Raw genomic sequence first — 24,517 nt, forward strand, 5'->3', positions numbered from 1 at the left:
GTTTTTTTAGTACCTATGTTATTGACACAGTGAAAAACTAGGTTTAAAGTGTTTCCTTTTTTTCAAAATTAGCAATACAAAACAAAATATTAAGCGAAAATTTTAATAGGTCAACCTAGAATATATTATGCAGAAGCTATCGACATCAAAATCAAAGTGATATGTTAAGATTTAGTTAGTGCAAATCGTTTTCTACCGAAATGGAAATTGTATGAAAAAAGTACCTTTTGTCAGAAGCTATACTTCCCTCTTAAACCACATTTTTTTAATGTTTTAATTTTTCACCTCACAAAGGACTAACAGCCCAATTTGAACAATGCTTATTTGTCGCGGTCTGTAGGGGCGCGTCTGCGTCGGTTCATGTCACCTAGCGCAGACACGCCCCTACAGGCCGCGACAGGCACCGTCGCGCCGCGCCGCGACGCGCCTTTGAAGTTACCGACTCCCGACGGATCGGACGGGTGACGACAGGCGACCACAGGCCTCGTCGGATGTGACCGTTCCCACGATCCGTCGGCCTGTAGAGGCGCGGTCAGAACTGTGAAAAAACGGGCCGTGGGAAGCCGGCTTGGGACAACGCGTGCGGGTGGCGACAGGCCTCGTCGGATGCAACCGTTCCCACGATCTGCCGGCCTGTAAAGGCGCGGTCAGATCTGTGAAACAACGGGCCGTGGGAAGCCGATGTAATCAACCTCACATGCAGGCATCCACAGGCGTGGCGCGATCCGGCCTGGCCTGTAATAAACACGGACCGTGGGAAGCCGGCTTAAGACGTTACAAAGATACTATACCGATCTGTTAATGTCAAAAGTGACGTTTATGCTTGAAGAAATGTCACTTTTGACACTGACAGATCAGTATCGTATCGGTGTGACATCTTCTAAGCATTGTTCGAATTGCGCCGTAAGGAGCAAAACTGTAAACATAATATTTGACCGTTCATTAATCATTATTCAATGCCCATCAGTTGGTTTCTAAATTGTACAGCGGAACTCTAAGACGTCTAGCAAATAACAAATCAAAGTCGCAATCGCGAAATGTGCACGTCAACATACGATTAGTAGTAAAATGATGAAGTATCCGCTTATGAAGTATCCGCTTATCAGCATGATAATCCGGGATTTAACAACTAACAGGTGTTATCATCAGTAAATCAGTACAGCAAACGTAGCTACTGGTCTAGATAAAAATACCGTAAAACGGGGTGAGTAGGTTTCGCGGGGAGAGGTGGGTTATGAATGGGGAGAGAAGGTTTGAGAGGGGGGTGAGAAGGGATTTAAAGGCTACGTACTGCTATAAAAATAATGTATTCCAATTTAAAATGGAGCTATAGTAATACGCATAATAAAAAAAAATCGATCCTTCAATCTTTCAAAATCACCTTTGTATGAAAACCCCTCTCACCCTAAATACGAGGCACTATGGGGTGAGGTGGGTTTTCCTCTTTATCGTCAAGTTATGTAATGGAACTACCCAAAATAAAATAAAAACTAAAATACAAACGTCCGGAACACTTATTATATATGTCGGCGGCAGATCGTAAAATCGTGCATATCGAGATATTCCTAGGCATATCATGAAACGCCGCCATTTCATGATCTGACTAGCGACTACCAGCCATATCGTTCAAACATCAACGTTTGACGATTTGCCTGGCGACGTTTAGGCATATCAAATAAGTAGAGTGTAATATTCCTAGGCATATCATGAAACGCCGGCATTTCATGATCTGCCTAGCGCGACCATCAGCCATATCGTGCAAACCGCAATGAGTGATATTCCTAGGCAGATCATGAAACGCCGGCATTTCATGATCTGACTAGTGACCACCAGCCATATCGTGCAAACCTCAATGGGTGATATTCCTAGGCAGATCATGAAACGCCGGCATTTCATGATCTGACTAGCGCGACCATCAGCCATATCGTACAAACCTCAATGGGTGATATTCCTAGGCAGATCATGAAATGCCGGTATTTCATGTTCTGCCTAGCGACCACCAGCCATATCGTGCAAACCTCATGCTGCTCAAAAGGAACGTATACTTATATTAAAATGTACGATCTGGCAACACTGGCGGACGCAGCGCCACATAGAATGCAGCGCCACCAGTGGCAAAAAATGCAATTATTTTACGATGCGATCGGTATGAAGCTAGGAATTCGACGAATACATTGCTCCTAACGATCTGCCGCCTCTTTTATAAGACAGATCGTAATATGCCTGAGTTAATTTTAGTCAGATCATGAAATGGCGGCGTTTCATGATATGCCTAGGAATATCTCATCAATTATTTTACGATGCGCCCGGTATGAAGCTAGGAATATCAACGAATACATTGGTCTGACCGATCTGCCGCCTCTTTTATAAGGCAGATCGTGATATGCCTGGGTTAATCTTAGTCAGATCATGAAATGGCGGCGTTTCATGATATGCCTGATGTTACGATCTGCCGCCGACATATACACCAATCAGTTTTCATATGTAAAAATAAAATGTTTATAAAAGAAGTTTGAAAATAAAATTTCAGTTTTGACCCTACTCACCCCATTTTACGGTACGCATATTTCAACTATTAAGTATTATGAGCAAAATTTGTTTTTTTTTTGTAACTTAACTCCGTGGAGTCCGTAGATATTGGTAAATTGGCCACCGCCCTTAATCCTTATTGCACCCACTAAAGGGATGAATTTCGGGATGAAAATAATCCTTTGTCCTATTTAGGTTACAATTGGGATGATGACACATGTTTAATTTTATCGCCCTATTAACTGATAATTCCTAAACCTAGATTGTTAACACAATACCTACCTAAGGACAAGTGTTACGTTACCGCATACGGAGCCGTATATGGTGGTTAAGATATTCAACTCTATTGACAGAGCTATTATGGTTCAAATTTAAACAAATATGTTTTATTACATGCAGTTATTCGTAGGGGTTAAGAGCCTTTCTGGTAAGGAACTTAATTATTGACTAGTTGTTTCCAACACCGCGAATCTTGTGAATGAGCCAAAGCGTTGTAAATAAGTAGGTCGTTTCATTGACGCCCTGTTTAGCAAAGACAGACGTAAGTTTCATCCAGATTGTAGGAGATATATACCGTTTTGGAATGGGGTTGGTGAGATTTTCGGGACGGCGCCAGGAAGGCGGGCGCCGGGCGTGCCGACGGGGGAATCCGCGGTGCGTCTAGTTCGGCAGACGACACAGGAACTAACTTTACTACCCTGTATAGTCGTGTAACTAGTGCACGTGATGTGAATTACAGGAGATACCGGCAACAATGTAGTGCAGTTTAAAATTAACTGGTGAAACTATGATGTTACTAAAAATATGTGAAAATATGGTTTAAAACGGTGACGGTGTTAGAAAACAGAAAGTTCTAGTGCCGGATTTACGTTTGTTTTTATGAATTGAATTAAACGATAATTTCGATCAATACAAATAACTATAATTACGCTCAATTAAATGATTGTGTTCGTATAGTAAAACCTCTCCTTAAAAAGAAAGAAAATATAAAGAATAAAATATAACTACAGGTTAAAGTATGTACCTACATCTACTTTAAGTATAAAATTGGCAACGAAACTCTCAGCAATAACCAACAATGAAAATAACATTACTACTAGTCGTAACTATCGTCCAAATCGCACTGTGTGCCAAAAACGCCAAACCGAAGCCTGCCACCGACACGCGATCGTTAGAGCAAATAAAGAAAGATCTAGAAAAGCACGAAGAGTATTTGCTAAGTATCAGCAGGAACAGAACCAACTCCACACCCCTGGGAGTGAGCGATCTGGGCGAAAAACCGTATGTTAAACCACCCACTAAGCCTGGGAAGAATTACAAGATTATTTACCCAGACCTGTGAGTATTCCTTTTTTTTTACACAAAAGGTACTATGCTCACAAACAAAATTTATAATATCGCCAAACTGTAACAAGGTTGTTGGCGAATGAGCGCTCACTTAACTAATCGAATCATGCACCTAAACAAAACAATTAGTAGCATTTAAACAATACAATAGGTAATTAATCCTTATATTAAGGACTGCCAATAAGTACATGGTTCGTACATGGTTGTGATTGTCACAAATTAGGTCTATGATCTTAAAAAAAAAACAACATTTTTAAATTCCCCAGAAGTTCTTGGAATTTTATATTTTTACCGTTGCCAAAAAGCCGAGCGCGATCAGTGAGTTGCAAATAGCGTTAACTCTTATACATTAACATTCGATCAACTATAGGGACGAAAGTTAAGACAAAACAAATTACCTAGGTATTTGTATTTCCCTACCAGAATGTTAGATCTTCGCCTCGCTCTCGTAGCCTAGCTTTAAAACATATTTTGTAAAATACATAAATTTTACAGAATACAAAAATGGGCTCTAAACATAGCTAAGAAGCTCCACGCCACAGAAGAATACGTGGTCCGCCGGGAGGCGCTGCTGTCCAGCTTCAAAAACGTCAAGAGCGGCAAGCGAGATGGCGCCTCCATCGTCAACAAGGCCGCCGGGGCCTTCTCGGACCTGCTGAAGAAGAGAGCGGAGGCTGCGGCGGCCATTATGAAGAAGGCTGAACAGTTGCAGAGCAAGACTAAAGCGCCGGAGGGTTACCAATTCAAATACAGCTATGTAAGTTTAGTACCTATATTTTCACGGTTCTGAAACCGTGATGGAAATATAGCTCGCAAGATGATACACATCTACTTAAAGAACTTTAGAAATGAACAATCATTTGACTAGAGGAGACCTTACCGTACCGTAAGTATACCTATAGATATCGTCCAGTAATTCAATGCTCTACAACTATTTTAAGCCGTAAAATAAGCATGCGATAGTGATGCGATAAGCTCACGACATGGATTGACAAATTTATTTACGCCCTTTAAGATTCTCTGTCTTCAGAATAGAGTTGGACACGTTTTCCTTACCTTATTGGAAACATTTATTTTGGATCACAATGTGGATAGGCAAATGCCTTTGACCTTCTAAGTTCCAGCTATAAGCTAGGTAAGGTAAACGTACTAATACGCTCAACATGCTAATGCCCAATAGACAACCAGCTGTCATCTCTATTGACAATGAATAAAGTTTCAAGATGACATGTACTGGGACCGCGTCGAGCACCATTACGTTTACCTTAACAAGTTTCAAAACTATGTCACAGAAACTAGGTGAACCAAAGCCATCTCCAAAGAAGCCAGACGGACACGATTACTACTTCATGAAGCTGATGACATGTCGCAGCCAGAACTACGAGGTGTTGCACGACAGCGCACACTTTGACGCCAAGATGTCACTTAACTCCAGCAGCGTGCACGTCGCCACTGAGGTGTTTGACTGCGGTAAAGCAATTTACACATACCTATTAATTTATACATACAAGAACTTTTCGAATGTTACCAAAACTAATATGTGATAGACATGCCTATAGCACTACAGTGTAGTTATCCACTTTAATGCCAAAATGTCTGTTAGCGTTCACGGCGCAAGCGACCATAACAGTCTATTTGAATCAATAGTTACTTTTAGTGGTAAGATTGATATAGGTACTTTAAACTATTCCGGTCGCCTAAAATGGCTGAGGACATCTGTCACTGAGATGATCCTGTAGTAAGTAGTATTTGGAAGCCGCGATTTTGTCGGATGCCGTCAGTAAGTTATCGATTTGGCAAAGTATTTCCTTCGTTCCTTTTTACAGTGACAATAATCCTTAGCGGTTAGATATTTATTATTGCCTCGCTGCTATGGTGTTTATTTTCTTTTTTTTAGATCCAAATGTCCTCAGTGACATGCACTGGTCAGAAGCTTTAGACACAGTGTTCCGAGACAACTACCACCAAGACGCCTCGCTTGGATTCCAATATTTCTGCAGTGCCAAAGGCTTTTTAAGACATTACCCGGGTAAGCTAATAGAGAAAAGGTAGACAGTGGCCTTGTCTTGGTCTCATCTTGTCGGGATAGTGACCGTATCCCAAGATTTTTTACATCGTGTAAATAACCAAGCAATTTTTACAAGTATTTGTTTCCCTATTTATTCTAATGACCTGAACACGCCCGGATTAAAGGCAAAATTTAACTATTATGTACCCATTTTGTGTGCTTTCATATTCTATAACAAAGATACAGTTAGGTAGGTACCTTAACCTAATACATCTTGCAAATACATACTGTAAATACAATATACAGTACTGAATATTTTTAGCTGCATCCTGGGAATCAATGCAGAAACTGGACTTGTCACTGGAGCAGGAAGACGATGAATACCAGGACATCAGTCCGACGGGCGTGTACGACTGCCGCTTGCGTCCGTGGTACGTGAGCGCGGGCGGCGCGCCGAGGGACATCCTCATCATGCTGGACGCGTCAGGCTCCATGTACAACTCCTCCAACAAGGTACTATACTTGTCCCTGAATGATAAGCAGGATATCAGTCCAATGGGCGTGTACCACTGCCGCTTTTGTCCGTGGTAACGCTACGGCTTACGTAGGCGAACAACGCGCGAACGCGGCGCGGCGCGGCGAGGATGAAACAAACCGTTGATACGTATAGGTACGAGTATGTCCTACTCGTACGTGAGCGATTTAGACGCGAAGCGGCGCGGCGGCCGCGCCGCGTTCGCGCGTTGTTCGCCTGTACGTAAGACGTAGCGTAAGTGAGTGCGGCCCGCGAGCGGCGCGTTGAGAGACATTAAGTATCACATCCTCATCCTCACCAAGCTGGCCGCTCCCTCGTAGATTTTTGTAGATGCGCAAAATACCGATATTGAAAAATATTTGCAACAATCTTAACTTATATTGATGGGTTTATTTAAGGTCATAGCCGAGCAGTTCATCTTAGCGTTGCTCAGTGCCCTGACTGATGATGACCACATTAACGTGCTGAGGTTTAACATAACGGTCACGCCGATCATACCCTGCTTCGGTGAGGACATGCTCATATCGGTAAGTATAGACGAGAGTTAATATCTAGTGGCACATTCAAACTTATTTGGTAGAACCGAGAATACACCTGCCATTCTAACATTTTGATACCATGCATTTACACATAACATAGGTACATAGAAAAAAAATAGCTGCATGTGACATCTCAATTCACCTCAACTTTTTTTCCGACCCCTACTATCAGATTGGTGGCTCACGACTTTTTGAAATAAATCCACTGTTAAAAAAGAGAAATAGCTTTAAAAATTGTGCATGTTTGGCACATTAGCATTAGATCGGAATAGGTAGTGCCATTTGGGGTGAATGACCTCAAACATTGTACTGAACTGAACATGGATAAGACTCGGGATTCCAAGACTTATTTTTTCACAAAAATATTATAAAATAAAGCGGTGGTGGCCGAGTGGATATGACGTCCGACTTTCAATCCGGAGGTCGCGGGTTCAAATCCTGACTCGTACCAATGAGTTTATCGGAACTTATGTACGAAATATCATTTGATATTTACCACTAGCTTTTCGGTGAAGGAAAATCCCCTTGGGGTCCACTCCGACCGACGAAGACACGCCGGAGACGGAGACCCTGACCGACTCTCTGGAGCACTCGGGTCCGTGGGGTCGTTACTCCCCAACAGCTTGCCACAAGCTGCCCTGCGGGCTTATTATTATTATTTCTTGGCATGTCTTTAATTGAAGTAGGTAATATGAAAACCCGGGGTGAAAAGGTATATCCATACTAAGCTTACGCACCGAAGTCCCGTGAAATGGCACTACCAATTCCGATCACTGCACATTAGTCAAATTAACCTTTAAGTTGCTGATTTAAAATGGCCCTAATATGCCAAAACCTATAGGTATGTAAGGTATGATTATTGAAGCGAGAGGTTATGTTGCATTTAAATTTTTAGGCGAACCACATCAACACAGCAGCCATCATGGCCTCGATGAAGTATCTGCAGTTTATGAATGAGACAGATATGACTGTTGTTTTGACGCACGCAGTACGAACATTACAAGAACAGGTAATATCATTGGTAATGTCAATTATAATACATTAAAGCACTGGCAGCCAATCGGTATCAACCGGCTTCCAAACACCACTAGTTTGCATTTGATCTGCCGTAGAGTTGTCTAAGAGATTAAATGTAAACACATGGAAACTACAGCCTCTTGGTCGATACTAGCCGCAGTTTTTGTAGCAGTGAGGCGTATTGATCGGTTCAAATCTAATCTAGTCAACTGTTTTTTTATTTTTTTTCAATTCAGCGGGAGAAACCAGGGCGCCGGCGACCCTGCCAGCAGGCGATCGTGCTTATCACAGACACCTTGAACGAGAATATGACGGAACTCATCAAAATATTAGACCCGGATGGGTCTATAAGGTACGAGTACCTATTTCTTTTCCTGTCGAGGCTCCTCATTTTATAAAATGATGTTCAGAAGACAGCGTTGATAGTTCTGTCCATAACTTGCCTTGAGAATATTGAGATCGAAAGAAAATTGTCACCATATTTCCTCAGATTGTATGTGATCTGGCTGCACGACCCATACGGCGTGAGAGACAACAGCCGCGAGTACAGCCTCCATCTCAGTTGCACCCGAGATGGCTACTTTGCGGAGCTCACCACACATGCGGATGTCACGGAGCAGGTTATGATCTTATTCTATAGGAAATGTATTCACATTGAACATTTGAAATTCAATAACGTCCTGACTCTTGGGATTCTGGACAAGCTATAGCACTATAATCACCCAGTAAAATTAAATATTTATAGACAAAGAGCGTTGCAGTCAGATACATGGAAGTCAGTACGTTAGAGTCTATTATTATTATTGTGAGCCTATTGTGTCCCACTGCTAGGCCAAGGCCTCCCCCCTCTTCTTCCATTCATCCTGATTTTGAGCTACATCTAGCCAGTCTCAAAAATCAGTCTAAGTTATCTCGTTAGAGGCTAGCTTTTCAAATATAATTGTGATTTGTTTTGAACAGGTTTTGCGCCTTCTTCGCGTGCTAGAACGTCCTCTAGTGGCGCAGAGGAAGGAACGCCTCACGGTTTTCAGTGATGTCTACGCGCATGTCGAGGTACTTGAAGGTACTCTACATATGCTCATAAGCATGCTAGTTATGCAGAATACCAGCCAACCAGCAAGCTATTTATACAGAATACCAGCCAACCAGCATGCCTTAATGTGAGCAGGATGGTCACATCAAAAATTGCTGGTCACTTACAACCACCATGTCTTTTATTAAATTGATATTCAAACTGCTGTGGCATTTAGGTATAAATGTTCAAGTAGTAAAGTGATTGTTCTTTGAATAGGAAACGTAAGTATAGTCGTAACGTAAGTTACTTGACACCTTGACAGTGAACTCTTAAATCCAGAGTTCACCGTTAAATGCATATTTTCCCAAACACTTTCATGGCCAGGATTGTATTCGTCATATAAATAGAACTGATGTTTCTATTTCCCTGTTCTAAGGATCCAAGACGCAGTGAAGTCCACTGGATCGAAAAAGAGAATGTAGAACAGAAAGACCGCTACTTCGCTCTGCGGCGCGATAAAAATAAACTGCTTGACCCGGAGCAACTTATGAAGGATTACATGCATTCAGTTAAGCTAGTAAGTATGCTATTTTCTTGCTTTTCAACATTGATGTATGTATGCCGATTATTTTGGCAGTCTTTTATGTGGCTATAATGGTACCTGTATTTGTAATTATACAGGGATTAAGTACCTAGTTATATAAGGCATAAAAAATGCGTAAGACGGTATTATATTTTGTAAATTGCAAAGTTATAACTTATATATATATAAAAAATATCAGTTTTGTACCCTAATTAGGGTTCCGTACCCAAAGGGTAAAAACGGGACCCTATTACTAAGACTCCGCTGTCCGTCCGTCCGTCCGTCCGTCCGTCCGTCCGTCCGTCCGTTCGTCCGTCCGTCCGTCCGTCCGTCCGTCCGTCTGTCACCAGGCTGTATCTCACGAACCGTGATAGCTAGACAGTTGACATTTTCACAGATGATGTATTTCTGTTGCCGCTATAACAACAAATACTAAAAACAGAATAAAATAAAGATTTAAGTGGGGCTCCCATACAACAAACGTGATTTTTGACCGAAGTTAAGCAACGTCGGGCGGGGTCAGTACTTGGATGGGTGACCGTTTTTTTGCTTTTTTTGTTTTGCTCTATTTTTTGTTGATGGTGCGGAACCCTCCGTGCGCGAGTCCGACTCGCACTTGGCCGGTTTTTTTTAGGGTTCCGTACCCAAAGGGTAAAAACGGGACCCTATTACTAACACTCCGCTGTCCGTCCGTCCGTCCGTCTGTCACCAGGCTGTATCTCACGAACCGTGATAGCTAGACAGTTGAAATTTTCACAGATGATGTATTTCTGTTGCCGCTATAACAACAAATACTAAAAACAGAATAAAATAAAGATTTAAGTGGGGTTCCCATACAACAAACGTGATTTTTGACCGAAGTTAAGCAACGTCGGGCGCGGTCAGTACTTGGATGGGTGACCGTTTTTTGCTTGTTTTTTTTCTTGTTTTGCTCTATTTTTTGTTGATGGTGCGGAACCCTCCGTGCGCGAGTCCGACTCGCACTTGGCCGGTTTTTTCAATTTTAGGATGAATATGGACAGTACTATGAAGGTATCGATGTGGACTATCGCTTGCAAATAAGCGTCTCTGTACCTGTATTTGAAAATACTACCATGGAGGTAAGGACCGCCAATAGTAAGTGTGTTTATAAGTTTTCTTCAAATTGAACATTTCATAGCGTATTTAAATAACCGATTTAGATTAAAGGCCTGTGCACACCGGGTGCGTGTGCGTAGATTTGCAAGTGCACGTGTGCGTTGTACTCGTAATATAGGGTAACAGCACCAGTGGCCAGCCAGGTACCAGTAGTCAGCCCTTTGAGTCGTTTATTGGTCATAAATATCTGGTATATTCGTTTAAACAAATCACAAGTACTCAAATAGGAGCTTTGATTCCTTAGTGGTTAATACGTCACACGACAGGTGCGGTGAGGGAACGGGGGGAAAAAATATACTCGTTCATACAGGTGCTGTTTGCCGATGAGTGCAATAGTGTCATGTCCGCCATATTTTTTACTGCACGTGGTGTTCTCTTAACAGGCAAGAAAAACTATGTTTTAATGTTAAAAGTTATTGTTTTTGTTAATGATTGGGTTATTTATTAGTTTATCTATTAAATTGCATTATATTTGAATGAAAATATCAATATTTCACTTATAAATTGAGGGGGCTGGCCACTGGATAACACTTTTTTCCAATGAATTCAGTGCCCAGCCCCCCACGGCTGACCTTTGGGTTATTCGTTTATTTTATTATTTTCGAGCCAATGCGACCGTTAGGACCGTTAAATTTACATTTTCAAATTTAGTTAGGCATGCCCTAGTCAATTTAAAGTAAAACCCAGTAGTCAGCCGCATTTGAAATAACGTTTTAATGCGGCTGACCACTGGGTTTCGCTGATCCAGTACTCAGCCATTGACCTTGCTTGGTACGTCGCCGCCAAAAATATGTCCACATTTTTAAACCCTATCTCATTGAAATAAGGTTCAAAAGTGTATACATATTTTTGACGTTAACTAAACATAACTATCATTTTGCTTTTTCCTGGTCGGTATAATGACTTTGTTTATTAATGATAAAATGATAATTAGATCTGAATAGACTCGTTTAATTATTTCTTACCGAATACCTACTAGGAACATAATTATATATTAGGATTTACCTCGTTAATTTTTGACGGATTAATTATTAGAAAATGAATGAAAAATTTGCAAGAATAGTGTTAGTTAAGTAGGTACCTATGGCCAACAAATTTCGTGTCATAAGAATTGTATACATGTACCTATAAGAACTTTTTTTTTATTAAATAAGTAAACAAGTAAGTAATACATATAAGCAAAAAAATAATAAACTAAAATTAAAAACTACAAGTAACTACAATAACAATAACTAAAATTATAAATAAAAAATAGATATTATAACATCGTTGATTTTGATACATGCAAAAAGTTATAAACTAAAATTAAAAACTACAACTAACTACAATAACAATAACAAAAATTATAAAGAAAAAATAAATATTATAATATCGTTGATTTTGATATAAATATTAGTCATTTTGATCTAATTATTATGAATAGTTTATATAGGCTGAGTACTGGGTACACAGAGGCTGCTTACTGGATTTTGGAGGCTGACTACTGGAACCACCACTTTTTGTTTAAACTTAATTAGAGATATTATAAAGAGGATTGTTATTTTTTTAAATATTTTGTTTTAAAACTACGATAAACAATTGATCTAACCATGTCATTTGTTTAATTATCCGACTAATCCTGTAGAAATGCCGAACATTCAAACTTAAAAAAGTCGTTATAAGGCTGACTACTGGTGCCTTTACCCTACACATCCTTATGAGCAGTGCCGGCCCGTTGAAGTTTTCAAGCGTATTTTAAGCCCCCGCCACACTCGCGTCTTTTAAAACTTTTTTTTTTCATTTGCCATTTTAGCGCCCCCCTTGCCATCCGGTGCCTAGAGCGGCCGCTCCACTCGCTCTACCCTAGATCCGGCCCTGCTTATGAGAGACGGCACACTGCTTGCGTGACGTGTGCGTGCGTGCGTGGTTCAAACATTTTAGCGTACGTGCACGTGCACGTCTACGCACACGCAGCCGGTATGCTCTGACCTTAACCTTTAAATGGCTCTACTAGTCAATTTTGCTGTAATATCCTAAGTAATAACACATGCGCTTTCCTTTCTTTTCAGAATGTTACCATCACTCTTGCCGAAGTAAGAATTTATTTACTTACTAGTCTAAGTATTTATTTAATCAAAATGTTAATTTGTGTTGGTTTCATGGCTGCATTATGTTTACCTTTAAATTTAAATTAATATCGATATCGATTATATTTCATATCAAATATATCGATATTTCAACTAGTCAAGCTACCACAAAAATTTCGTGATCACCATTGTGTATTGATATTTATCTAGCTAGCCCGATGGTTTTGATCTTATTTTGATACGACCTTGAGGATCGCTCACGCTGATTAGCGCATGCGAAATGAAGTGAAAGTCGTGTGTGAGATGCGCGCCATCACCTTCAAGACAGCCTTCAAGGTCGTATCAAAACCAGTTCAAACCATCACAAATTCTTAAATGCGAATCGACCTCCCTCTTTCGACCGACAATTTCTCTTTCAATACCTACAGGTGCAAAGGAAATTACGTAGGTAGGGGAAACAATAATTATGCTCTAATCTCTTTTGTACAGTAGAACTTTTTAGAAAAATGCTGACAGCAATGAAAATGATTGAAACGTTTTATTTTATCTTTTAGGAATTACAAAGGAAAGCAACACGAACGGTAAGTTGCGCCGCTCTTTTGTCAAACATTTGTATTTTTCCTCGACTAGGGTTACATCAATTTATAGTTATGTACCTATATATCTGTATTATTCAAAGGTATTTTAAATCCGTTGCAGTACCCAGTCAACCGCCTTCTCGGGGTGGCAGGAGTTGACATACCTATCGATCACTTGAAGCTTGTCCTGCCCTTTTATCAAGTAAGCAGTTGGATTACATCCCGATCATAAATACTATTTTATATACTGGTGGCTCTGTGAACTACACGTCCTCGCGACCCTGATGGCTTCGCCATTTTGAAAATTCCACAACAGTTTATAATTACTTACTTACCGATAGCCTTCTCACAAAATTTCGTGAGAAACGGCTGAGAAATGCAAGAACAGCCGGACATTATTAAGAAAACATTTTAGCCCGAGCCACAGAATAAATAATAGTACTAAGTACAGAAGACTCACTCTCTAACAAAACGCGTCTGTTACGATCAGCACAGATATGGCCGCTAGGTGGCGACAGCGCCACGCGCGGCTTATGGCTTTCCCCAAAATTGGGGCCGAACGAATGTACTTTTAGCTACCTGTAGCAAAACGACGAAATCGCGGAGTGAGACACGCCTGCCCGAGCTGAAACAAAGACGCATCGCTCACTCGATATATTCTCGGAAATCAGGCACCTCAACTTATCAGCTTTAAGAAATTAGAAAAAGACTGCTAATATTATAGTAGAGTTAGGTCACGCTTACCAGTAGGTAATTTAAACAAAGTAGTTATCTATCTATATGTGAATGGTACTTAAGTAAAGAGTGTTTCAGTACTTTGCATGTCAGAATTATCTTAATAATCTGATATTTAATTGAGCGCGAATTGCACGTGAGTTCACAAGTGTAACTAGGTGATTAAGTTGATAAGTTGATAAAATAGTTACTTATAATTAAACTTCCGACTATTACTAGGAAGTACTCGTATGGCTTAATGTGTGATTTATTATTTTTATTCATTACATCATTCGCTGTCAAAAATGTGCTGTTTTAACCGACTTCGGTCGACGAAGATGGAGGTTCTGTATTCGTTTGTATGTGGTCCGATTTGAGTAAATCTTTTTGTTAAATACCAGAGCACTTGTCAGTGGAGTAATCGCCACTTATGGTTATTTTCTTAACAGAGACTGTGAGACTGTGGAAGAAAGGCGAGGAGCCCTACACTTTTCTGAAATATGTGTCTTTCTTTTACTAAGTCATCTTGGATTTTATAAAATCTATTCTAAAATTGTTTGCATCATGATAATGACACATAGCAAATTATCATGCATAGACCGAGATTAAAGATCTATACGCCATTATGTCCAGATTGAATATTAACATATTGCGATAATGACGTCATTTCATAGATAACATATATCTATCGGGTGTACTTTGTGTTTTCGTTATCAAAACATATACACGAGTATACATATTAAGTATGATAACATCACGTGTTCAGCCATGACTTTAAACAAGGCGCATATTAATTAGTAAACAATTTTATTCCATTCTTTCAAAGTTAATATTTTGTGTCTCGGTTATGCTTTAAGGTCAGGCCACACCGGATGCGGATGCAGCTCGTCTCCAGCTGCATTCGCTGTACAACGCTTGCGTTGCGTGTAGTCATCTGCAATAATATGTTAGGTACTCTTCGAAGGCCGCAGAAATGTGTGACACGCTCTTATGGCTCTAAAAATAAGATCGTGTCAGATATTTTTGCGGCCTTTATTGTGTAACATATTATTGCAGGTGATTGTATTAGTTACAAATGCGGCACACAATACAACGCAAGTTATGTACCGCATCGAGACGAATTAGGTACGCGCAGCCCGGTGTGGCCGAACCTTTAGCAAAAGCGGGCGCCACAGAAAACTGCTATACACAGAAAAACAGGTGGTTGGCCTGATCCAAACCTTTTTTAATAGGTACAGGTAATTCCAATAAATTGGACGTCATTTTATTGACTCATCCGAGATTTCGAGAATCGGCTTATCGTAATCAGCTTAACAGAACCCCACTGAACTGAATCTTTGTTATCGTTATTAATGTTTTCTTTATAACGACCGTGGAACATATTTTCCTTATTTGCTGTATTTAAGTAGAAATCCTTTGTCTATTAATATTTCAAATGTCACCTTATTTCCACAAAACGCATTTTACTGTGAGTTGTATAACTTGCGAACCGCCATAGCTCCGCTCCGCTCATAAACTGAATCAACAAAAAAATTAACTAGGTATTCAATTGTTTTTATTTTAGGTGGGTGCCGGCGGTAGACTTTTTATAGTAGACCACAGAGGAAATATTATACTGCACGAAAATTTGAAGCCTACGGTGAGATTTAAACGTGATTTAAACATACACGTAGATACAGAAAGACGTAATTATATGTGGGTAAGTACACACTTACCCACATATAATTACGCCTGTATCCCGGAAGCCAATTCTAACGTACATTTTAATATCAAAATAAATAAATAAATAAATATTAGGGGACATCTTACACAGATCAACCTAGCCCCAAACTAAGCAAAGCTTGTACTATGGGTGCTAGGCGACGATATGCATACGTATATAGATAAATACATACTTATATACATAGAAAACATCCATGACTCCGGAACAAATATTAGTGTTCATCACACAAATAAATGCCCATACCGGGATTCGAACCCAGGACCATCGGCTTAGCAGGCAGGGTCACTACCCACTAGGCCAGACCGGTCGTCAAATGATCTCTTGATCTCATTATGTCCATTTTACGCGTGCATATCGCTCGTATTTATTTGTGCATGTATTGGCGCGAGCGAAACACAAAATACAAACAGCAAAATACTTTCTAAGTACTTATCTCTTAATCTTACTTAAATCTCAAGTTTCAAACAGTTCGATGGCGATATCCTGAAGCCGGGATATCGGACTGTGGACTTCCTCGATTTGGAGCAAGATGCAGAAAGTCATGTACCAAGACCATACCCTGAAAAACGGATTAAGGTAGTTATATTTTTCCGGCAGCATTACCGTAAAACGGGGTGAGTAGATTTCGCGGGGAGAGGTGGGTTATGAATGTGGAGAGAAGGTTTGAGAGGGGGGTGAGAAGGGATTTTAAGGCTACTGCTACAAAAATAATGTATTCCAATTTAAAATGGAGCTACAGTAATACGCATAATAAAAAAAAATCGATCCAACAATCTTCCAAACCTTTGTATGAAAACCCCTCTCACCCCAAATACGAGGTACTACGGGGTGAGGTGGGTTTTCCTCTTTATCGTCAAAGTTATGAAATGGAACTACCCAAGATAAAATAAAAACTAAAATACAAACGTCCGGAACACTTATTATATACACCATTCAGTTTTCATATGTAAAAATAGAATGTTTTCGAGGTTTGAATTTCAGTTTTGACCCTACTCACCCCATTTTACGGTACGTATATAAATATAAGTAGACAAAGTTTAACTTTCATAATCAGACACATTCAAAAAAATTGCCAAACCAACTAACTTAAATTTACGGTCCCATAATAAAGCTAACCAATCCTCAAAGTTCCGTAGTCGGATCCTAATCAACCGCACGGAGGGCACCGAGACCCTTGCCGGCAAGTACATCTTCGAGCACGCCATGCGAGCCCTCATCGAAGAGCGGGAATACCACTGGCGAAGAGTGCACGACCACTACACGGTTGTGGCCGTCTTGCCTCGGCATCGGCAGCCTCATGTCGTGCCGACGGCAACTAGGTTTACACAGAAGATGGCGCAAGAAGCTGTGAAGGCCCTGACTGACCCTGATTTTGTTGTCCAGCCCGATTGGTAAGTCTTGATCACTACACCATATTTGGTTTTTTGCTCCATCACCAGTGGTCACCCGTAGTATCTGCCTGCAGTGATTCCGCGAGCAAGGCTCTGAAAATGAGTCGTACGTACAAGTGCTAAACATTGACTGCCCAATAGTAAAAACAGTAGTTCCCTACCAAGTCGCTTTCTATATTATATAGCTATCGACCTCTATAAGTGACTTAATACTAATCTTTGGCTTTACTTCTGAACTGGCACCTTATTTTAATATTTCAGGTTATACTGCCAATACGTGCACAAAAAGTTTGACAGTCCGAAGTTGGAACTACTGGAATTCTTGGAACGTCGTAGACACGAGCCAAATTTTCCTATGAAAAGACTGGAACACGTATTCTCGCCTTTTCTTGACGGGTCTGGTGATCTGGAAACATCGTATCAATGTGAGTATAGTTTAGACTGCTGTGTGAATACTGTGATTTTATAACGCGATTATTTCCTTATGTTTAAACGCGATACGCGCATTCACAGCCTTAGGGCGTGTAAGTGAGTAAGTATATATGTGTGTGCGTATGAAATCACAGTTTTGCCTTATTGAGCGATGCATCCCGATGCCTTGACTATGGACCGTAATTTTACTCCCCTACTTTATGTAGCGACACTAGCGACTTATTTGGGACACCATGCCCAATGAGCCAATGTCCGACAATAGGTACCTACTCGTAGAACTTAGTGCCGATATCCAGATCTGAACTATTTTTTGATCGATTTGAAATTATTTAAAGACTTGTAATGGCAGGTGACGAAGAGTTGATGGCGCGAGTGTGTTCGGATGCGATCGCAACTGAGACCTGGGCGAGTCGCCAGGAAGGGCCGGGGCTCAACTGTACTGAGTGCTACTTCGGCTCCGTCACCGCTTTTGTGGCTACGGGTGAGTGCTTATAATTCTTCGTCCCTGATAAGTCAGGGACGAAGAATTAAGAATTATAAGAATTAGGTACCCAGGTAAGTATAAGTACTTACCTAATCTACCCTTACCTATACGGATATGACGGTCGTCTATTGTCTAGTGGCAGCGTGATAAAACGTTATCCGTCACTTTTAATCGCGCTCTGTTATAAGTGACGGATATTTTGTCACTTTGATAAAGCTATCCATAATAGGCCTGCTACAAACCAAATTTGCGCTTGAAAAAAATATTGTAGGAACTCGGGGGGAAAGAGGTTGGTTAGGTCCTGGCCGTCCTGGATGTTAAGTATGTCAACTGATTCCAGGCCAGCCAGGACATTATATGGAACTACATATAATGTGTTTTCAGAGAGCGGATTAACGCGTTGGCAACACTGGCACGTTACGGGCTCAGTAAATCCCCCGGACGGCGCGCTATGGGCGCGTGGGCCTGGCGAACCGTGGTACGTTCGAGCAGCCGCTTCGCCCGGCACGCTCATCGTTCATGCTCCAGTCGCACCGATCCGGCTAAGAAGGACCACTATGACGGACGCATGGCCACCACCGGTAAGATAAGTCTTTATTTGTTATTATAAAACATGCTAAGTTGGTACCTACTTCTAATAAACCATTAGGCGCGACGAAGCGACGAACATACGTGATACGGACGTCTTCTGCCTTGAACAAGAGTAAAATATTTAGTCTAATATTAAACGCATTTCCAGCTTAATAGTACCTACTTGATAACCATTTATCGTTGTAATTTGAAATGTAGAAACTTAAATAGGTAAGGGTCTTTGGCCTTGGGCGGCTTCAAGCTGAGAGGCCGCCGGTTGCTATTTAGTCAAGTTACCTATTTAGTTTTTGACACTTTATTTATTATATCTACAGCTAGGAGAACAGTCTAAATGGCTGACAGCAGCCCAAGTGCTGGAACTGCAACGCGAGCACGAATCGGAGAAGGCAGTGGTCGGCGTCGTGGGCTTCCATTTCCATCCACAGTATCTGAGAGACGTTTTGAAGGAGTACACTGACTTTGACGTGAGTCAAATACCTACCTACCTATATAAAAGATACCTACCTAAATCCATACCATAGCATACCTACAGAGAGATAAATCACAATTTTCCATTGATCCTTACAAAATATACTTATTGCACAATTGCACATGCACAACTATCCGCTATCCAAAGGTTGCCTGGAACAGTTATTAAGCTAATTAAGAATGTAAATTGCAGGGCTCATAGCTGATCTTGTTTTGTTGTACCACCATGTAATGTACCTATGAAAGCAATAAATTACTGAGTACTGAATCGCCTTTTAGCAACCTGGTAATTCCATAGCATAGAGCAGCGGTCGGTAACCTTTTAGCAACCAAGGGCCACATAGTAGCTAACGAACTTGACGCGGGCCGCACTTTGTTAATATTTATGACTATATCAGACATTGTCGTTTGTCAATATTACATACAAAAATAGCCAGGGAGGCTCGCGGGCCGCCGGTTGCCGACCGCTGGCATAGAGTAAAAAAACAGCATGTTTTTCAACGATAACAGCTCTCATTACAAAAGCTGATTTCCGTAATTTCAGTATACCCAAGATGAAGACCCACTGCACACGACGTGCGACGGTATTTACTGGTCTTGTCTGCTGGTGGACGACGGTGGATGGGTCGTGGCAGCCAATGGAGACACGTACGAAGATATGGAGGTAGAGGTAGGTAATACAAAATGTTTTTTCTTTCACTGGATTCTTTAATCAGAATGTATAGAAGATACAAACTTTGAGGAATAATTATTAGATAGTGATAAATTAATAGCCCTCTTATGTTAACGCTAATCTAAATGAACCTATCCGAGTGCAAACACGGGAAACATTTCTCGTGTCGTGTTCTCTAGAATAAAAATGTAATTCTAAATTCGTTTCAAGAATTTCGGCATTTCTAACCCGTCATACTTCTACTTGGAGGATATAATCAAACGGAGACGCCATGTCTGTAATTTTCTGTACAAAACAGTCTGCCGATTTTTGCGGGGGAGGGGAACGTCAAATGTATGCGTAACGTAAAAATAGCCATGTCAGATAAACGTCAGTCCATACATTGTGTATGACCGTTGGCCGCCTATTTTCGACAGAGGGAAAAGCCTGTTAATGGCTACTCCGTTTAGTTGTATCCTCCAAGTACTTCTAAACACCCCCCTCGTGTGTACAGTCGGCCAAAAATGTGGTTTACCACCCTACGGTTGAGGTTCGTTTGAACGTCATGAGACAACATCAAGGTCGATTGACATATTATGTCAGTGACAATTGTCAACCTTAGCGATCGTTAGATCTCGCAGAAACCTTTGTCAAAACTGGTAGACCACTTTCTTGGCTCACTGTACCACATAAAAAATAAATTAGCGACTGTGACCCAAATGTTTCTTGATTGTTTAGAGTCACGAGGTGCCTCTCCGGCGTCACCTAGCCACGCTATACCCGGCGGCCATGACAGTTCTGCTGAAGCAAAAGGTGTTCGAACTCAACTGGATTCACGACTACCAGGCCGTGTGCTTCCCTCCCGCGGAGGAAGAGATGTCAGCGGGTCCTGTGAGTACACCGCATTATCTCCAGTCTCTTCATAAAGTATATTAGGTACATTCCTTTTCCTAGTTAAAGAAATATTGATCCCAGGCCTTGTGCTTCCCTCTCGCGGAGAATCTTAGCTGGCTCTGTAAATAATCTACTTTCAGGGCTAGCTAAGATCTGTTTCGATAGGTATACCTATGACTGGTTAAAGAAAAAGGTCTTCGATCGACCTCACCAAAATCCACGAGTAGGTACCAGGCTGACGAGTCATTTCCTCTCTTAAAGCTCGCGAGTTTATGACTGAAATAGTTTGGTTGTCAAAAGAATTTCGCTATCAACATTTCTAAATAGCTTTAATATTTCTGGAACATTGTTATGTATTATTTTCAGATGATGCCTTCAATATTGCGGTCAGTGTGGCATGCCACGAAAACAATAGTTCGTGTGGCAAGCGAAGCTGTCCTTATTGTGGCGGTATCAACTTATGGTAAATTATTTTCGACAATGCAACGATGCAACGATGTTAAAAAGTAGATGCTCAGCGCAAATTGCATTACGTACTGAGGTTTATAAGCAACGCTATAGTGAACAACTGACAGTATTTATTGAATTGGTAACTTAGTTAACGATTCTTAGTGCACTCTGTCTTTCAAGGCTCTCTGGCGTCTGGTGAGACCGCATTCGAAAAAGAAAAGAGACGTAGAGCTACAAAAAAGAGCTTCGAGCGCGAGGCCTTCGACCGTCTTTTCGACGAACGCGTGTTAGTTAACCGAACCAGGATAGCCGCATGCGACCGATCGCGACCACTTTACGTGTTAAATGTAAGTAACATAGACCATTATTTTGAGAAAAACAATGACTTTCCAGCTTTGGTTTGATTCAAAAGCTTTTGATCTGTTTTAGCGTGCAAGAGCGTCAAAGGCGTTTAGCCGTCCAGTAGACGAGACTACCTGCGCGTGGCCGGTCGCAGGCGCAATGCTACCTCATACTAACTTGCTTCTATTGGCGGTGTTCAAACCCTGCATGGACGCAAGCGTACCGACCCCGCCTCCCGACCCTATGATAAACCAGAAGGTAAACAAAACTTTTTTGCAAGAAGATAGGGGTAAAAACCGGCTGATAGATAAGACGCTTTACACGTGAGTGGTGCTAGCCGCATTGCTTTTATTTTACCTCATACTAACTTACTTCTATTGGCGGTTTTCAAATCGTGCATTGAAGCCAGTGTGCCGACCCCGCCGCTCGACCCTATGATAAACTATAGAAGGTAATCCTTTCTTACTGGGATGATAGTCTGGCGAGATGCTTCGCGTGAGGCAAAACGCAGGTGCTTCGCTGTCACACATCAACTGAATTCTTTTGGTTATAACCATCATACATGCGATGGATGCAATTTTGTATGCCGACCCCGCCGCCCGAAAGAATTAAGCATTGCAATATTTTAGCTGGTTAGAGTCAGACCGAGAAAAGTCTGCAGCGATTTTGATAGCCCACGCAGTGCAAGTGTCATTTTAAATTTTAAACGTCAAACTGAACGTGTGAACGTGTAAATAACACTTGCACTGCGTGGGCTGTCAAAATCGCTTCAGACTTTTCTTGGTCTAACTCTACCTATAAAGCATGCCGTCACAAGACTCACAAGTGTAACCTGTCCTAAACGACTTTAATTTTTATTATTCCGAGTTGTGTTTCACCTGAAACCTTTCCTTTTTAACCAGGTGACGACAGAAGATGACGACGAGCCTAAAACCGTCCCGTCAGCAGCGCTGCTGGCGTGCGCGCGCAACGTCGTGCCGCTAGCCACTCGGCCGCCGCACACCACCTGTTTTCCACACCGTTACCAAGAGGTTTATTTAACCCTTTGACCACTAAAGACGTAAACTGACGCGTGCGGTTACAATCTAATATCAACTTTCGTGCATTGCGACAAGGTCCACGATGACGGGCCGTGACGTGACGTTCAAAGGGTTAATACCTAATGTAGGTTGTACTATACATCTTCGTACCAACTTATTAATTTGTTCTCATAATTATCTTTAACGTAAAAGTTAAGGCTATTAAGTAAAATATAATCGTAAATGTTTTATATTTTCCACGTAGTTATGTAATGTGCTATATCAGAGCTCACCCTCGCAATTAGCTAGGGTCGCCGTTGCCGATATATTATAGCACCCCGGTGCAAATGTACTAAAAAAAACAAAATTATTTATTTGTCCAGCATAGGTAATAGGGTGTTACTGTTATAGTTCAGTCAGTTTCACTATGTGGCGCCTTACGGCATACAAATTTTGAGATCATGCAAGTCAAAATATAATAGTTACCTAAATTATTTACAAGTCCTTATGTAAAAAAATCTTTTAAAAATATTTTTTTGTACTTTACTGTATTTATTTTCCAGGAGGAAGGCTACCGGCAGTGCGGCCCGTGGCTACCGGACGTGGAACAACCAGACGAGGATTCTGGCTACACCACCAACGTCTCACAAATACTTTTGCTTCTAGCTCTTTCTGTGCGGCTAATTGTATAGACTTCGGGCACAGAAAAAAATATTACCTACTACTTCGTACACAATTGTCACTAAACTAATTTTTATCAAGCACATACGTCTGCGAGCTATACCACAACTTTTGATACATATTTAAGGAAAAATTCACGGTTTCCGGCAAGACACGAACTTGTGACCTTTCGTAATACCGCAGACCTATGCACCTCCTAAGGTGTGTAAACAAAAAGGGATGGAGAATTTCGTAGTTTCTCTGGTAACCTTCCGTAGCTCAGTTGGTTAAGAGCGAATGGAACGGTGTTTTAGAAGGTGGTAAGATCGAGTCTGGTCGAACGGTGATTTTTACAATTTAATATCAAAATTTACACTTTCTAACAAAACCGATGTTTAACAGCGGAGTAATGAATCACGTGTCAGGTAGCGAGCCGAGTTCGCGAATAATAAGGGCTCATTTAGACGGTGCGAGAACTCACATGCGAGTTTCATTACATTGCGTCATTTGATCGGTCGGCCGAATTGACGTAACCTCAATTGTCCGCAATGTAACTAAAATCGTATACGAGTTCGCGCGCCGTCTAAATAAGCTCGAAGGGCACATGAAAGCTATTTCAGCGAGCTTTTTTAAACAAAAAGTTGATATAAATAAAACACTGTGTCCATCAACTCTTTTAATTCAAGATTCAACGTTTGGTTCGGTATATCTATAATACTGATCATGTCTACATCACAAGTTGCTGTACGGCTTTAAGCTTTGCCAACGGTGGACGAACTGTCCTATGGAATTAAATAAACGCTAAGAACTTAATAAATTCGCTTTACTTTATTTACCCCGACTTAATGAAACCATATTTTGAGTACATACTATTAAAACATTGTCATTCTCACAGAAAAGGTAACCATGCAATCGCGTTAAGTATAGAAAAGCATCGTTACTAAGTGAATGAAGTAAATGCCTTTGGTGCCTTTTCCGTGAGAGCGTCACAAAAAACTGCATTTATTGTAAAACTTGTAGTCTTTACAAAATAATTTACTGTAACTTAAGGAAATGCGTATTACTGTAATAGTTCAGATAACATCTTATTTTAATAATAAACTTTTCATCTTATAATTAGTAACGACAACATTGATATAGTATAAAGAACTGGATACCCAATCAGCCGCCAAAAATGGCCCCACAATAGTAATGTCAAAACAGATCATGCATTACTTTTTCGTTTAGTCTTGTTTGAAACGCTCAAATGTGAAGTTGTCAACAATTACGAAATGTGCCGTTAAAATATGTAAAAATAACAAGGATAAAACAAGGAAAAAGGATGGAATGTATTTCTTTCGGTT

The 24,517-nt window shown here is 40.9% G+C and overlaps 1 protein-coding gene across 1 annotated transcript; it reads left to right on the plus strand.

The window, feature by feature from the left end:
- Positions 1–3,607: 3,607 nt before the first annotated feature.
- LOC134656592 (voltage-dependent calcium channel subunit alpha-2/delta-3-like) lies at positions 3,608–23,206 on the plus strand. The gene is made up of 29 exons (XM_063512147.1): positions 3,608–3,867; positions 4,372–4,633; positions 5,169–5,346; positions 5,774–5,905; positions 6,207–6,397; positions 6,818–6,946; positions 7,854–7,967; positions 8,212–8,327; positions 8,466–8,595; positions 8,936–9,028; positions 9,427–9,567; positions 10,581–10,673; positions 12,759–12,782; positions 13,331–13,357; positions 13,476–13,556; positions 15,633–15,707; positions 16,260–16,367; positions 16,920–17,182; positions 17,444–17,607; positions 17,964–18,095; positions 18,483–18,679; positions 19,004–19,153; positions 19,702–19,821; positions 20,548–20,700; positions 21,070–21,166; positions 21,334–21,500; positions 21,583–21,753; positions 22,398–22,526; positions 23,078–23,206. The coding sequence occupies exons 1-29, from the start codon at positions 3,608–3,610 to the stop codon at positions 23,204–23,206; spliced, it is 4,026 nt and encodes a 1,341-aa protein (XP_063368217.1).
- The last annotated feature ends 1,311 nt before the right edge of the window (positions 23,207–24,517 follow it).

This window comes from Cydia amplana, chromosome 18, assembly GCF_948474715.1.
Source record: "Cydia amplana chromosome 18, ilCydAmpl1.1, whole genome shotgun sequence".
NCBI classification, from domain to species: domain Eukaryota; kingdom Metazoa; phylum Arthropoda; class Insecta; order Lepidoptera; family Tortricidae; genus Cydia; species Cydia amplana.

What these genes read in the sequence shown, in the direction of transcription:
- LOC134656592 (XM_063512147.1), top strand. Translation starts at nt 3,608, where the DNA reads ATGAAAATAACATTACTACTAGTCGTAACTATCGTCCAAATCGCACTG. An exon ending in AAGATTATTTACCCAGACCT is followed by an intron (nt 3,868 to 4,371) that starts GTGAGTATTCCT and finishes TAAATTTTACAG; the next exon opens with AATACAAAAATGGGCTCTAA. An exon ending in AAGAGATGTCAGCGGGTCCT is followed by an intron (nt 20,701 to 21,069) that starts GTGAGTACACCG and finishes TATTATTTTCAG; the next exon opens with ATGATGCCTTCAATATTGCG.